Source organism: Choloepus didactylus, chromosome 12, assembly GCF_015220235.1.
Source record: "Choloepus didactylus isolate mChoDid1 chromosome 12, mChoDid1.pri, whole genome shotgun sequence".
Classification (NCBI taxonomy): domain Eukaryota; kingdom Metazoa; phylum Chordata; class Mammalia; order Pilosa; family Megalonychidae; genus Choloepus; species Choloepus didactylus.
In genome coordinates this window covers 59571244-59588894 of record NC_051318.1, presented here as the reverse complement: position 1 = coordinate 59588894, position 17651 = coordinate 59571244, and the positions used below count along the sequence as shown (strand labels likewise).

Below are 17651 nucleotides of genomic sequence, written 5' to 3'. Positions count from 1 at the left end.
TATGTAGTTTATGTGAATGAATAAAAAAGGTGCTTTAATAGGAAGGGATTTTTAAATCCTCTATACATAAATCATTTCACACTTTAAACATAGTTAGGAAGAGGGCAAATTTGTCTTTTCAGAAGATGTATGCAGAAACAGAAATTTAAAACAGAATTTTTCATCTTTTTATATATCTAAATTTAAATGACTTTCTCTTTAAACAGCAAAGATTTTATAATAATTGTTACTTGGAAAAACGGAGTGCTAAAGCTTGACTACTGGTTGCTTGGATGTATTTTGTAGATCATGTTAGGAAAACGGGGGAGGAGTGGCCTGTTTATTTCTCTCCTTTAGAGTCTATAAATTTTGCACTAAAACGACTGCTTTTCTTTACATCTCAGTTCTTGTTGTCTTCACTATTATGTGCTTATTCTCAATTCCTTTTGCTGATGTGAAACCCAGAAGCTCTTTGTTTTCATTGTGTCCTTCCTCTCCCTTTCTTTGTGTTGCAGGGACACTGTTACCCGCATCTGCCACTGAGCATGCGGAATATCCTTCAATAGAATCTTTACTGAGGACTTTCAGTAGTAATATTCCACTTCTCCAGGTTTTAGTAATAACCAGAATATGGAGAACATAGAAACTTGTTAAGGTGATGGGTGATACAGGTGGTTAGGTAGGTAAGCAGGGTTCAGGGTAGTTATCACACACATTTATCTAATTTATGGCAGCTCTCACTGAGCAAATTAAATGCAGAACACCCACCCTTCACAGAAGCTAGAGATAGGCACTGACAAATGAGAAGACACAAGTGTTTCTGAGCAGAAAGGCACAGAGCCCTATCTGAAACCAATTGATACAATGTACTAGCTGCTCCAGAAGATCGGTATGTAAAGTCCCCGAGCAGGGACCTTCACTAAATAGGATATCATCTGGGGATGAGAACCAGTTATGTGGACTTTTCTCATGATAAAATCTCAGACTTTTCTGTGATTGTTTTAAACACCCAAAATGTGAAGTTAATATGAACTGAGTGAAACTTTATACAATTCTTAAGAGATTTTTTTTTTAGCCAATTGTCCCTGTCCCCCCCCCCCCCCAAATGTAAGAAATAGCAGGATTGCAGGTCAGATTAGAGGGTACTGGGGTAAAAATCTGAAGTTTTCTGTTTTTCCCCTCAGGAAGTCCAACCTTAATAGCTTGCACATTATTTAACACATGGACCACTATATAACCTTACTTATGTTACATGCCAGTTTCACTGTTTGTATCACCAGCTCCTAGAACGGTGTCTGACACCGAGTTATGTTCCCAAAGAGGCTTTTGTTTAATGAATGCACATACATATATATAGTAGGAAAAAAAAATGCAGCTGTTTTATTACGGCAAACATTGGTGGTAACAGAATAGTGTAAATTTGACGATTTTAGAATAAACGTAGTGAAAACTTTGCTCATTAGCAGCTGCCCACTCTCCCTCTCTTACTGTCTCTGATTTCTTCCTTTCTCCTCACCCTCCTTTCTCCCACCATTTTGTTTCTAAATTACCAATTAGTGGCTTACTAGCATCGTCTCAAAGCCTGTTTCACGTGCCTATTTTTCGCTTGTTAGGATAACGCTTCCCAGTCCTTTGGTTTCTATAGATTTCAATAGTTTGTGGCTAGTAAACAAGGTCGTTAAACGTAACAATGTTCTTGGAAGGTAGCAAACCAGCCTGCGCGAGGTGAACTGCAGTAGTGCAATGACCTGCGAAGGCTTCTTTCGAACCCCGCCCCTGGCTCTGAGACCCGCGCAGTTCGCTCTCTCGGCCGGGGCGGGAAGTACCTGTGGAAAGTTCAGGCCAGGTCCTATCGGGCCTCCAGGACTGGGTAGACTTGGTCGGGGCGGGGGCCTCAAGACCCCCGCTGGCGCCCTCCGCCCCCTCGGGGCTTCTCTTTCCCGGGCGGGCCCTCCATCTCCGGACCCCGCCCACCTGGCGCCCGCGCCCCGCCCCGGGGCCGAGGCTAAAACCCGGAGCCTCGGATACACCCAGGGGACTGGAGGAACGCACTGAGCATGTGCAGAGCAGCCTGGCGGCGGCTGCCTCGGCCGGAGGCTGGGGCCGGGTGCTGATGTGGACAGCCGGCTCTGTCTCAGCCTCAGCACGGTCGGTCTCCCGGGCCGGGGCGGCAGGGACAGAGCCGTAGCCTCCCCCGCGGCCCGAGGAGCCGCCTCAGCGGCGCTCTCCCTCAGGCGACGGCGGCGGCGCCCTCGGGGCCCACGATGATGGCGGAGCAGGTGAAATGCGCCTCGGCGGGGGGCGGTTCCGGAGCGGGCTCCGGGCCGGTGGTGAACGCGGAGCTGGAGGTGAAGAAACTGCAGGAGCTGGTGCGCAAGCTGGAGAAGCAGAACGAGCAGCTGCGGAGCCGAGCGGCCAGTGCGGTCGCCTCCCCGCACCTGCTGCTGTTGCCGCCGCCCGCCGCACCGCCCCCCGCCGGGGCCTGCAGCCCGCTGGGTCCGCGGAGCCCCCCGCCTGCTACCCCCACCGCCGCCGCCTCGGGGAGCCTGGGGCTAGGACTAGCGCTGGGTGCTGGGAGCGGCGGGAGCAGCAGCAGCGGCGGCTCCAGCCCCGTGTTCCCAGGGACCTACTGCCTGCCCAGCCCGGCGCCCTCCCTGCTCTGCAGCCTGGCACAGCCCCCCGAGGCGCCCTTCGTCTACTTCAAGCCGGCGGCGGGTTTCTTTGGCGCTGGCGGTGGCGGGCCAGAGCCCGGGGGCGCGGGGACACCGCCGGGGGCAGCCGCTGCGCCGCCCTCTCCGACCCCGACGCTCCTGGAAGAGGTGGAGCCGCTGGACCTGGAGAGCGTAGCCGCCTGGCGGGAAGAGGACGACTACACCTGGTATTGCCGAGCTCCGCTCCCTCCACTAAGACGCTTCCCGGGGATGGGGGTGTTCCGAGTAAGGGGGAGACCTGGCCGACTGCCCGATAACTCCCCGCGGCCCCCAGACATGGTGGCGTGGCAGGTGCCGAGCCGGGCGCTGAGCGGAGGCGTTTCACTCTGGGCGGAAACCTGTTTTATCATAGCTCAGGCCGACGGGTCCGGAAATGAGCTGGTCCTCTCCATCTGCCTTGTGTACTGCTCCTGGCTAACCTTGTTGGATCTCAAACTCATTAGCATTAACTGCAGAATACGTGCCATCTTGTTTTGTTGCTTAATCCTGCTTTTTATCCAGTCTTTTTAGGGGATGGAGGGGAATGGGTAGGGGTTGGCTTCTGCCTGCGACTGTTAGTGTTCTTTCATTCCGAACGGACGCTGGGCAGGTTTTGCGTGCTGCCCCTCCCGTGCGCATCCGAAACCGCTTAGTGGTGAGTCTTTTTAGAGAGAGATTGATTCTTGCAGCTTGAATTGTGCAGTCCTGTGTTTTCACTCGCTGTTTTTCACTGATAGTTTCTTATTTCAGAGACTAACTTGCTTTTTAAAATGTGCTAACCTCGGTGGCTTTCCCTTCAAGTAATGGTGTCAAGAAAGTGTGCCTTTTAGGGAATGAAGTGAGCAGGTTGAAGGTACTTCTCTGCCTAGGAACCAAGGCTGGGAAGGGCCACAGCAGCGGTGCTGTTCTAAGATTTAAGATTAAACAGGAGATTGAAGACAGGGGAGAGTAGAGGAACTTTTAAAATGGATTATCAGAGAACTTGAGTCTGGCATTTATTTTTTGGTTGAAATCTGGCTAGTTCTGTATACTTTCCATGAAAGTACTTTTGGAGGGCTATCGAATCCCTTTATTTTTTTCCACTACTACTTTGTGTATGGAGTAATCGTCATTTAAAGACTGGCTTCTTTTGGATGATTCTGCCGTTTTCCTCAGTCACCAGATGTGGTGGGGTATGGTCAGATAGAAGTTGTTTCAGATTAGGTGGAAATAGAGTTTAATTCATGCAGGAAAATTAACAGCATTCACCTGTTAATGTAGTCCTTTCTTTTTAACTTTAGGTCTTTTTTTATTTGGATCCTTCCTCCTTTTTCTAAGATGGATTTCCCTTACGTGTTCGTTGTTGCATGATTGCAAGGGAAGGAATGGGAGAGAGAGAACCTCACTGGCTTATTTGGAACTAGGGTGTTTTTCCCTTACATTCTTTTGTGTGAGACTTCTTAACTATTAAGTACTTTAATTGGTTTGAGTCTGAGATTCAAAACACTTGGAGCTCCAATAAGCCTTTCAAAGTCATGTTCACCATCCTCAGTACTTCACTTTTTTGAAGGTTTGCACGTAGGTCAAGTTGTGTTTAAAGAACAAACTCCTCTCTGGTACTTTAAGCCATTCTTTAGATGCTACACCTTATCTTTCCTCCTCTCCTCCTCTTTTTTTTTTCTTCCTCCTTTATTTTTATAAAGCCCAGGTTGTATTGTAATCTGAGGGTCAGCCTGAATATGTACTGGAAAATGTTCCCATGATGGTTCTTTATTGCTAATAACTGTAAACCCTGTGTCACTTTTAGATTATTTTAGATTTGATTTAATTCCTTCTTGGTCTTCTTTGAAGATATATACTTAAACCTTGTGAAGAAACTTGGTTTTATTTTTGATGGGGAGATATAAGGAATCAATGGCAGGCTTTAATCATATTAACATATATTTTTTTCTTTGTTTAATATGATAGCTATTACTATTTTTAGTGTATTAGATTGGTGATAGCACACAAATAGCTAATGTAATTTCAAAGTTTTCTTTTGAGTGGACTTCTACCCTATTTAGTTATCTAACTACTGCTAGTATTTTGATATCTAGACTTTACTTTTGTAGTTTTTGTGTGTGTGTGTTTGAAAATAGCATTGCTACTAACTTTTTAAATCACCTACTTGGATTAGCATGCTAGTCTTTCAGATGGTTTGAAGCAAATATAAATTGTAACATGTTCTATTAATTTTACTCAAGTATAGGTGAATAAACTAAATCAGTGCCTTACAAATGTTTCTATAGATGAATGGCACACTATTTAAGGAGTAGTTTCCTCTAAGTAAATCTAGGATTAGAATTTCCAGGTAGAGACACAGGAAAGGACTGTTAATCTTAGTGGGATGGACTTAATTTTTTTAAGATCATTAGATTTACATAGTTTTTATCATAACATTTTATACATGAGGATATTTTTAAATTTAATTTTATTGCTATATTCACAAACCATACAGTCATCCACAGTGTACAATCAGTTGTTCACAGTATCATTATATAGTTGTGCATTCATCACTACAATCAGTTTTTGAACATTTTCGTTGCCACACACCAAGAAGAATAAGAATAAAAATTAAAGTAAAAAAGATCACCCAAAACATCCCATATAACCCCATCTCTCCCTATTATTCATTTACTTTTTTGTCTTTATTTTTCTACTCATCTGTCCATACACTGGATAAAGGGAGTGGAAGCCACAAGGTTTTCACAATCACACGGTCACACAGTGTAAGCTATATAGTTACACAGTTGTCTTTAAGAATCAAGGCTGCTGGGTTGCAGTTCAACAGTTTTAGGTATTTCCTTCTAGCTGTTACATGAAGATATTTTTGCATTGCAACATTTTAGCCTATTGATAAAAAAAATCACCGTTTTAAAATTTTAAAGTTTCTCCTCACTTGTAAATGCAAAGAACTCTGAGGTTCTTACTTCTCTGCATATTATATGTCACTCTTTTGGTCTCACAAATAGTGTTTTTCGTTTAGAGCCCCTGATAATGTTTGCTGCATGTCAATTTATATTTTTTCCTGTTTATTAAGAAACAGCTGGAGTTGATGTAAATAGTACCTGATATTTTTTTAAAAAAGCTTTTATATACTGTAAAAGAAAAAAAAAAACACACAAAGTGGGTATAAAGTCACAAAACAGTCCCCCTGTTTTTCCCCAAATCAGTACCACTCCTCAGAATTAAGTGTTAACACTTTGTAGATCCTTCAAGACTGTCCCCTATGTGTATAAAAATACAATTATAAACACAATAGACACATTCATACATCAGTTTTTTACATTTACCTTCCATTGAACATATCTTGGACATCTTTGCTTGTCTGTACATGTAGTTGCACCCCTCCTTGTAACAATTGCCTCACTGTTAGAGCTACAGTGTTAAGGATCAAGTTACTATTATCACCTACAATTTCATGATGTCATCCTAATGGGTTAAACAGAATTGATACCTGGTAACCTATTTTGAATAGTTCTTTCTGTTAAAATTTCATATCTCAAGGAAAGAAAGTTAATGCTGATTAATTGTTGAACATTTTAGAAGTTCTTTGGTGTCTTTCTTCTAATAAAGCCATAGAATAACTATTTGTCTTTTATTAACTGAACAAGATTTGGCTCAAGAATTGTGTATAAAGAAAATAGTAACTAGTAGGATTGCTGTTTGCTGATAGCTCATTAGTTAATAAATGATCAGGTTTCTTAAGTCTTTTTTTCTGAGTAACCTATAATTAGTATTTGCTATTTATAAAAATAACTTTGTAAGAAGGATGTGTTCGTTTTACTTTGAAAAGGTTTGAAATAAAATTCTTATTTCTTCAAATATGTATCTCAGTTGAAGGTAAAGTACTTAATTTTGCTTTAATAGAATCTAGTTATCTTAGCTCATTGCTGCTTGAATTAAATGCCTTAGAAAATTAAAGTTGATGGTGGTCCCAAAACCTTAATTGCTATTAAGTCCAATTATTATGACCCCATAGTAAAACTTCACATTCTGCTTTATTGATCTTTCAATTATTTTCTAATCTGGCAGCTTTAGCTCTTTAGAAGACCACAGGCTCGAAAGTTAAAGGGGAAAGTCTGGGTATCAGAAGCAAATAAAAAGCTCAAAAAGACTAAAGTCTTGATGGCTATGTCAGACATGGTGTGACCGAATGACTTGCCAACCTGTAGGGGAGGAATGTTATAAAGATCTGTATCTCTGTCTCACTGTCACCAGGCGAAGAATCACCAGGGTATCAGTGAAGGAGATCAGATTGATATGAAGTAGCAGTGGAAGCTGCCAATTGTATCCTAGGCATTTCTCTGCCCTATTTCAGTTCTCTTATTTCAGTAGATGAGGGACTGAAAACTCAGAGGTGAAATTACTTATGTAATTTCCTTCAGTTAGTTACTCACACAGTTAAGACTAAAACTCAGATTATTTACTCAGACTCTGAAGTGTTTATATTGATTTCTATATCCCCCACCCCGACCTGGTTCAAACCTATTAGTGGGTTATAAACTTAGTGGACTGACAAGCATTCTTTTTTTTTTTTTTAAGAAGTGCAGTGGAGTTGAAAAAATCAAAACATACCTTACAACACAATATTGTCTTGATTAAGCTTATTTCAGTTTACACGTTTATGTGACTTGGGTTGAAATATGAAATATATTTGTGCATTTTGGTTAAAGTTAGAAAAACTTAGTATTTCAAAGCAAAATGAATAGATGGAAAAGCACAGCTTTCTGAAGATTGTCTAGCTTTGGGGTAAGTCAGGTCTTGCACACCTCAATCAGGGAGACAATTCTATATTCAGAAAGGGTCAATATAAAAAGTAAGCCAAACTATATAAAATGTAGCCATATAAGGAGGCATTTATTTTGGTGGAGTGGCAATTAGATGGTTATTGAGACCTACATAAAGGAAGTGGCAGGGATTTTAAACCTGCCCAGCTGGAAAGAATGGAAAAATTGTTAGTCATACAAGAGGAAAATAGTGATACGTACAAATTAAGAATGACATTCATCTTCAATGTATAATACCAAGACCCTGGTCAGCTGGCTAAAATCTTTGCCAATTCTTCTCAGAGCTGTTGAGCACCTTGTGCTGTACATATGGCGTAACTAAATTAGAGCACCTGAGCTGTTTTTGCATGATTGCTTTTTCAGTGAAAAGTCCAGGGGGTGCTTCACTTTCTGACAATGTTAATTGAAAATGTGCAATGTTTTTAAGGACCAAATGGAGTAGACTGCATTCTGTGCCTGTGTGTCTTTTAATGAGTAAACCTGAAACACTGAAATAAAAATTTAGATCTAACCTGGGAGGAGAGCCAGGAGAATTTGCTTTAGGAGAGTTCAGTGATTAAAATTTGAACTTCATCTCTCCTTTTCTTTTAGCTTGGTGATGGTAGATTGTTGGTTTGCAGTGGTTTCCTGGTTTGATCAAGAAAGTGCTGGTGAATGAAACTGTTTAAGCTGAGTAAAGACTGATTGTGTTTATCAGTCTGATGTTTTATTTTCCTTAAAATAAAGTTTGTGGTTATTAAAGGCTCTTATAATTACTTGTCTGAGAATTGCCACATTTCTTTTACTGACAAGACTACAAATATATGTTATTGTGTTATATGCAGAAGGATGACTTTAGAACCAAATGTTTACTTGAGAATAACTGATTTTTTTTCCCTAGACAGTTGTAATATTTCATTTGAAGCATTCAGGGTTATTATAGTGGTTTTTGTTTTATTTTTATCTCCCATTGTTACTATTAGTTGGGGAGTCTAGAATACGAAATGTGTGGAAAGAGATTCTGTGAAAAGGTTAATAGTTTTTGGGTTTGTGCTTTCAGAAGTTATTAAAGAAAAGTTAAAGAAAATTAGAATGATATTGAACTTTGAAGAATTCTCATGTTTTTAGAGTAAGATCTTTCAGATCTCCTTGCCAAATTCCAATACGCCATCAGTGAACCTCCTGAAGTTGAAAGAGTGAGTTGTAAGTCATCAGGAGGTACTTTGTATTAGTGATGGCAAAATAGGATAGTGTAAATGTTGCTGACAGTGTAATGATAATGAATAAGGTGAATTTTAAGACTTTTCAGAAGGCTAGATCCATTTAGTAGAAATACCAATTTCTTGGCTTATCTAATTTTGGAGACATGTTTTACTCAAGGAATTTGTAGCTCTATGATCTCTGTAACTGATTGCCCTGTATCTTCTTTTTTTTTTAAATCCATCTCTAGGGCCAGCCATAGAAATAACAGGTTCAGAGCTATCCTGGGCACATTGTTTGGAGACTGACTCTAAAAATGATCACTTTGGTCTTACCGCCTGGTACTTTTAAAGTTTTATCAAAGTAATATACATAAATGGTATATAAATAGTTCAGTAACTCTTCTTCAGCAAGGCTTATTATAGAAAGCAGCAGTCCCCTACTCCTTCATACATCTAAGACTGCCACATTGGCATCATTTGCTACTGCTCTAGCTGTTTTTTTCTTTCTTTATTTTCTTTGTTTCTTTTATTTGTATTCTTATGATCTTAGACATCTATGGATTTATTATGGAAGACGAAGACTTGTCTCTTTCTCCCTCAGCCTTCAACCCCCGTTTCTTCTTTCCCTTATCTTGTCATTATGGTTCTCATATTTTAAAAATATAATATTTAATGTCTGCATTATGACTACAGATATTATTAACTGAGCCCTTTTAATCGTGTTACTTTTATTTTTCTCAAACTCCTTTTTATTCCTCCAAGAATTGAAGATGGCTGATCTTTTCCCTCTTTGTTTCTTTAATTCCTTATCCCTAATTATTTCCCCCAAACACTCCTCAGAGCTACAGAATTTCTCAATAAGGTCAAACACATTTGGTAATCTCTCAGATCTGTTTTTTAGAATGTATTTTGCAGTGCTATCCCTTCTGGAACTCGAAATCCCATTGCTCCAGTCTTTACTCTTTGCTCTCTAGCTCTAGATTCACAGCACTATTGCAATGGGAATTCCTTTGGATTCTTGCTTATGTCCGCTCTCTTATTAAATCTGTTATCTTATTTATGCTCTTTGTTGCAGCATGACCTCCAGTAGCTTCTTAAGAAAAGGGGGCATTGTGTGAGAGGTAAACTTTTGAGATCCTGCGTATTTGAAAATGTTTTGAATCTACCCTCATACAGGATTCATAGTTGGGCTGGGTACAAAAGTCTCAGTTAATCATTTTCTGTCATGTTTGAAGGCATTGTTCATTATGTTCTAGCTTTTATTGTGTTCTAGCTATTGAAGTGCACTGCCATCTGGATGTCTAATCCTTTGTGGATTTTTTTTTCCCTCTAGCTTTCTTTATTCTTGGTATTCTGAAAGAAGTGTCTTGGCATGGGCTATTTATTTGTTGTACTGGGCATTGTGGGCCCTTTATTCTAGGATCCCATGTCCTTCCAACCTAGAAAATTTTCTTGCGTTTTAAAAAATAACTTTCTTGTCACTTTTTTTTTTCTCCTGTGATTTTTCTTTTTCAGAATTTGTGACATTCAGATGTGGACCCTCCTGGAGAATCATTTAATTCTCTTATTTGTTTTCTTTCATTATTTATCGATGCCTTTTAATTATACTTGTGGGAGATTTCAACTTGATCTTCAAAATGACCGCTATTAATACTTTTATTTTCCAAGTATTCTTTCCTTTCTTCTAAAAAATCTGCTTTTTTAAATATCATCCTATTTTTTATTTTGAATGTTACATTTTGTCTCAGATGATATCAATTATAGTTCTCTTGGATTTGGATTTTTCATTTGTTTCCTACATTGTTTTCTCTCTTTAGTGCTTTTTAAAATTTTCTTCCTCTTTTAGTCTCAGTATTTTATGTAAAAAGCACATTCCAAATATTTGGTATTCATTTGCTGTGCGTTCCTACCCTAAGCAGGCATTAAAGCGATCCAAAGCTCTGCTTAAGCAGGGCTCTTTGTGTACGTTAACAGTGATTTGGGTGGGGAGTCTGTCTGATTTCCATAATCTCCAGGTCTGTCTTCTTTTGGTTTCATGTGTTTCTCCAGACATGAACCATTTATGTTCCTGGGAGATATAAGCAAGGCAGTCAGTTCTAGGAGTGTAATGGGAAGAATGGGGCTCAGGTCCCAACTACTCAGTATGTAGACTTTCAGTCAGTCTCTGTTTGAGAAAGGCACCTCCTCCCTCCTTCAGCTCTGTCTGGTGTGCTTGCAGTCAGAACCACCCTGTGTCAGCCCACCAGATAGTCAGCCTCTCGTCTTATGCCGTGATGGAGACAGCATGGTGGGACATCTCTGTGGAGTAGATGAGGGGATCTAGGGTTCTAGTCGTTCCTTACAGACTTTTAAATGAATTTTCTGCTTTCAGCCTGTTCTAGTTTGCTAATGAGATGGATTGGCTTTTATAAAGGGGGTTTATTTGGTTACAAAGTTACAGTCTTAAGGCCACAAAGTGTCCAAGGTAACTCATCAGCAATCGGGTACCTTTGCTGGAGGATGGCCAATGGTGTCTGGAAAACCTCTGTTAGCTGGGAAGGCACGTGGCTGGCTTCTGCTCCAAGTTCTGGTTTCAAAATGGCTTTCTCCCATGACATTCCTCTCTAGGCCACAGCTCCTCTTCAAAATGTCACTCTCAGTTGCTCTTGGGGCATTTGTCCTCTCCTAGCTTCTCTGCAGCAAGAGTCTGCTTTCAATGGCCATCTTCAAATTGTCTCTCATCTGCAGCTACTCTGTCAGCTCCTGTGCATTCTTCAGAGTGTCCCTCTTGGCTGTATCAAGCTCGTTCCTTCTGTCTGATCTTATATAGTGCTCTAGTAAAGGAATCAAGGCTCATGCTGAATGGGCGGGGCCACACCTCCATGGAAACTATCCAATCAGAGTTATCACCCACAATTGGGTGGGGCACATCTCCATGAAAACAGCCTAATCCAAACATTCCAACTTAATCATCACTGATATATCTGCCCCCACAAGATTGCATCAAAGAACATGGCTTTTTCTGGGGGACATAATATATACAAACTGGTACACAGCCCCAAGATCATCTCCACATTTTATGAGCTGCTGCAGGGTGGGGTGAAACAAAGTTATCAGATAGCAGGCATGGACAGTGAAATACGAGAGAGAAAGATCCTGCAAAGTGAGTATGGCATAGTGGGCCAGTCTCATTAATTCAACATGCCTGTAGGAAATGAGCACTGCTTTTGAATATATTGTGAGGTCTGGGTGGTTGAATGAAAGAACTGTATTACACAGGCCTGAGGAGAGTAAAGAAATTATCCCTTGGGTTTCCTTTACTAACAAAAAATAAATGCCACACACACAAAAAAAATGATGACAGGACAGAAGAGGAATATCTTCTGAGTATTTGACATCTTGAGGCAGGCAGGTTGGTGGATGCTTCCTAGCTGCAAAACATATGAGTGTTTGTCCCAAAGGATGCAGGAGCTAACGGGAAGACAGTTACTTCAAATGGTAGCAGAGAGGGAATTGAGAACAAGCAAGGCTCAGATAGTGGCATCAACTTATGTGTGTATTAAACAAGGAGGAAAATTGACTTGAAGTCTAGAGATAAAAAGTTCTACAGTTGACTAATATAGTGGCTCATACATGTTGGCTACAGGGCCTGCTTCCCTCTGATTGTCAGGCGAGCTAGATGGCACCTCTGAGTGTCAAATCTTTAAGAACATTATGGGACAGGAACAGTTCTTGCCTTGTGGCCCTTTTATTTAAGCTTTTTTTGAAGTGTAATTGAGATAGCATAAATTGTACATTTCTAAGAGGTGTAAATTGATCGGCTGTACACACACCCAAAAAACCTTGATTGATCACCACTATCAAGGTAGTGAACATATCCCAACGCAGTAAGTTTCCCTGTGCCCCTTGACAATCTGTCCTTCCTGATCCTACCCACCAACAATCCAGGGGGTCATTGGTCTGTTTTCTGTCACTGTAGATGAGTCTGTCTTTTCTAGAGCTTTATATAAACCATACAGTATGTACTCTTTTTGGTTTATTTTGATCTGGCTTCTTTCAATCAGAACAATTACTTTGAGAGTTATCTGCATTATTGAAGTCAGACCAAAATAAACAAAAAAGAGCAGTTCTAGGTTTACAGAAAAATTGAACAGAAACTACAGAGAGAATTCCCAAACCATCCCCCTCCTGTTTCCCCTATTACTGACATCCTACATTAGTGCCATACATTTGTTACAATTGATGAACCAATACTGATACATTATCATTTAAGTCCATCACTTTGGTTCACTCTTTGTGTTGTTCAGTTCTATAGGTTTTGATAAATGTATAATGCCATGTATCTACCATTATAGTATCATATAAAATACTTTTTCACTGCCCTAAAAATCCCCTGTTCCACATATTCATCCCTCCCTCCCTCCCTCCCTTCCTCCTGAACCCTTGCCAACCATTGGCCCTTTTGTCTCTCTATTTTTTTATCTATACCAGAGTGTCATATAGTTGGAATGATAACATGTAGCTGGGATCTTATCAGACTGAGATTGTTCACTTATGCAGTGTGTGTAAGTTTCCTCCATGTCTTTTTGTAGCTTGAAAGCTCATCTCTTTTTATGACTGAATAATACTCCATGTATGGATGTACTACAGTTTATCCATTACCTATTGAAGGCCTTCTGGTTGTTTCCAAGTTTTCGCAGTTATGAGTAAAGTTTCCATGAGCATTTGTGTGCAGGTTTTTGTGTAGACATAAAAGTTTTCAGCTCAGTTGGGCAGATACCAAGGAACATTGCTAATTATTTGGTAAGATTGTTTAGCTTTGTAAGGAACTGCCAGGCTGTCCTCTAAAATGGCTGTGCCATTTGCATTCCCGTCAGCAGGGAAATAAGTTTCTGTTGCTCCACATCCTCGCCAGCATTTGTTGTCAGTGTTTTGGATTTTAGCCATTCTAAAAGGTATGAAGTGATATCTTGTTTTAATTTGCAGTAGACAATGACATATGATGTTGAGCAGCTTTTCACTTGCCTGTTTGCCATCCGTATATCTTCTTTGGTGAGGTGTTCATTCAGAAGTTTTGCCTATTTTTTAATTGGGTTGTTTTCTGCTTGTTCAATTATAAGAGTTCTTGTGTATTTTGGATATGTCCTTTTAGCAGATATGCATTTTGCAAATATTTTCTCCTAGTCTGTGGCTTGTCTTTTAATTCTCTTAAATCTCATTCCTTTTATTGCAAGAGGCATTACATTATAAGGACCTAACCACTGTTTATTTATCTATTCATCTTTTAATGAACATTTGGGTTATTTTCATTTCTTGGCTGTTACCAATGAAATTATGAACATTTGTGTTCACATCTTTGTATGGACATATGCTTTCATTTCTCTTGGGTAAATACTTATGAATAGATTCGCTGGATCAGAAAGTAAGTGTATGTTAACTTTTTATTCCAAAGTGGTTATCCCATTTTACTGCCAGCAGTGTACGAGTGTTCCAGTTGCACCACATCCTCATCAACACTTTCATTCCTTAAGCCATCTTAGTAGGTGTGTAGTGGTATCTCGTTGTGATTTTACTTTGCATTTCCCTAATGACTAATGATGTTGAGCATTCTTTCATGTTCTTGTTTGCCACCAATATATCTTCTTCAGTTGAGGGTCTGTTCAAATCTTTTACCTATTTTTAAATTGGGTTGCTTATTGAATTCTCAGAGCTCTTTATGTTTTACATATGAGCTCTTTATCAGATACATGCCTTGCGAATATTTTCCCCCATCCATGGTTTCTCATTTCATTCTCTTAAGTTTTTTTCAAAGTTCAGCGCTTTTAATTTTGAAGTCCATTTTATCAAAACTTTTTTTTCTTGTATGGGTCATGCTTTCTGATTAAGAAATTGTGTCTAAGAAACTTGCCAACCTAAAGTCACAAAGGCTTTTCTCTTTTGGTTTCCTCTAAAAGTTTTACATTTTCAAGCTTATTTTGGTCTGTGATTAATTTTGAGTTAATTTTTCAAAGTTCACATTTTTACAAGTTCACATTTTTACAAGTGAGTTCACTTGTAAATATGGTTCAAAGTTCACATTTTTACAAGTGAGTATCCATTTGTTCCAACACTATTTGTTGAAAAGACTATGCTCCATTGAATTGTCTTTGTATATTTGTTAAAAATCAGTATTCCATTTGTGTGGTTCTCTTAATACCATACTTAACTGTCTTCATTACTGTAACTTTGTAGTATGAAATGAGCTAGTGGTAGCTTCCCAAGTTTTTTTTTCTTTTTCCCCAAAGTTGTTTTGGCTCTTCTGGGATATTTACATTGCTGTATCAATTTTATATTCAGCTTCTACATTTCTATTGCAAAACCTGCTGGGATTTTGATTGAGATTGTGTTATATGTACATATGGATCAATTTAGGGAAAATTGACATCATAACCATATGTAGTCTTCTGATCCATGAACATGGTATAGCTTTCCATTTATTTAGATCTTTAATTTTCCTCAGCAATGTTTTGTAGCTTCTAGTATACAGATCTTACACATCTTTGTCAGATACATCCCTAAGTTTTTCATTTCTTTTTGATGCTATTGAAAATAGAAATTGAAAATTTAAAAATCTTGGTTGCTTGTTGCTAATATAGAGAAATGCAACCAACTTTTGTACATTTATCTGATGTCCTGCAGTCTTGCAACTAAATTTGCTTACTAGTTTTAGTAGCTTCTTTTGTAGGTTCCATCAGATTCTCTACAAAGACAGATTTCTTTCTTTCTTTCCACTCTAGATTTAATTTCTTGCTGAATTGTATCTCCAGTGGAGTGATGAATAGATGTGGTAGGGAGTGGACATCCTTGTCTTGTTCCTGATATTAGGGAAAAACCATTCAGTCTCACTGTTAAGTATGATGCTACTTTTTTTGCAAATGACTTTAATCAGATTGAGGATATTCCCATCTATTCCTAATTTGCTGAGAGTTTTTTTTTTTTTTTTAGTCAGAAAAATACGTCAGATGCTTTTTCTGTCTATTGAGATCAATGATATGGTTTTTCTTTTTTAGTTAATATGGTAAATTACACTGATGTTTGAATGTTAAGCCAACTTTTCATTCCTGGGCTATACCCTGCTTGGTAATGGTGTAGTATCCTTTTTATATGTTGTTGGATTCAATTTGCTAAAATAGTATGTAACTTTTTTTTGCACTTATGTTCATGAGGATATTGGTCTATAGGCTTCTTAGGTCTGTGTCTGCTTTTGGTATTAGGGTAATGCTGGTCTCATAGAATTAGTTGGGAAGTGCTCTCTCCAGAATTTTTTCAGAAGTGTTTGTATAGAAATTTTTTTTTTCTTTAAATGGTAGAATTCACCATTGAATCATTCTGTGCCTAGAGTTTTCTTTTATGGCAAGGTTTTAACTACAGACTTAATTGATGTCAAATCCTGCTATTCTAGGATATTTGCATTTCCATATCAATTTTGGAATCAGCTTCTACATTTCTGTGAAAGAGCCCGAGATTTTGATTGAGATTGTGTCAAATATATAGATCAATTTAGGGAGAATTGACTTCTTAATATTTATTCATCTGAACCATGAATGTGGTATATTTTCCCATTTAACTACATATATAAATTTAGTAGATGGTTATTTTTTCAGTAAGCTTAGGTAATTTGTGTCAGAGAATTTATCCATTTATCTTAATTGAGTTTGGCATAAAGTTGTGCACAATATTTTCTTATAACTTTTAAATTTCTTTATCTGTAGTGACATCACCGTTTTCAATCCTGATATTGATAATGTCTCATTTTTTTCTTGCCTGATCAGCCTAGCTAAAGAATTAGCAGTTTTTATTGATCTTCTCTAAGAATTCAGTTTTGGTTTCATTGATTCCCCTAGCCCCATTGGGGTTGTTTTCTTTTTTATTGATTTCTGTTCTGATGTTTATTTACTTTCTTGTACTTACTTGGATTTCTTGCACTTTTATAGTTTCTTAAAGGAACTAAGGTCACTGACTTGAGACCTTTCTTTTTTTCTGATATACTTGTTTTGTGTCATATTTTCCCCATATATAATGCAATAAGTTTCTCTATGATGACTGCTTTAGCAGTAAAACCAGAAGTTTTAGCATTAGATCCAAAAATTTTGTATGTTGTGCATTTTTTGTTTTCATTTGCTTCAAAATACTAATTTCTTTTTGATTTATTTTTTTTGACCTATGGGTTAACAAGTTAGTTTCCAAATCTTTGGTGATTTTCCAGGGATCTCTCTATTGCTTATTTATAATTTATTTCTATTGTGGTCAGAGAGCATACTTTGTGTGACTTGAATCCTTTAAAATTTGATAGTTGTTTGGGCTAGAATATGGTCTATTTTGGTAAATGTTACATTTGTACTTACGAATTCTGCTGTTTTTGAAGGAAGTGTTCTGTACTATCAGTTCAAGTTGGTTGATATGATTTTCTCTCTATCAATCATTGAGAAAGGGAGTTTTGAAATCTCCCACAGCAATTTTAGCTGATTTTTCTAAAAATCCTTTTCTATCAATTTTTTCTTTTTGTATTTTGAATCTCTGTTATTAGGTGCATAAACTTTGGGATTATTATGTCCCCTTGATGGATTTGCCTCTTCAGGTGAAATAACCTTGTTTGGTCCTGGTCATATTTATTGCTCAGGAATCTACTTTCCTGATATTAATATAGCCATCCCAGCCTTCTTTTGATTAATCTTAGCCTGTTACATCTTTTATGTCCTTTTAATTTTATCTACTTACATGTTTATGTTAAAAGTGCATTTCTTGTAGCCAGCATAAATTGGGTCTTTTGGACCTTTTTAAATGAGGAAAAGCTTGCCCAAAAGCCCAGCAGATTTCCCATTCATTTTTATTGACTAGGATTATATCCAGGTCTTGTGCCTACACCAACCACTGGATAAAGGGAAATAATAGAATTAACAGATTGGTTTAACCCACTGCATCTCAAGGTGTGCTCTCCAGACAAGTCACATCAGCATCACCTGGGAATTTATGAG

General features: G+C 38.6%; 1 protein-coding gene across 1 annotated transcript in view; it reads left to right on the top strand.

The window, feature by feature from the left end:
• Window positions 1-2056: 2056 nt before the first annotated feature.
• Window positions 2057-17651, top strand: part of SLAIN1 (SLAIN motif family member 1) — a 79883-nt gene continuing 64288 nt past the window's right edge. Inside the window, 1 exon segment of the mRNA XM_037799960.1 lies at window positions 2057-2857. Within this exon segment, the coding sequence (XP_037655888.1) occupies window positions 2244-2857 (614 nt within the window). The 5' untranslated portion in view covers window positions 2057-2243.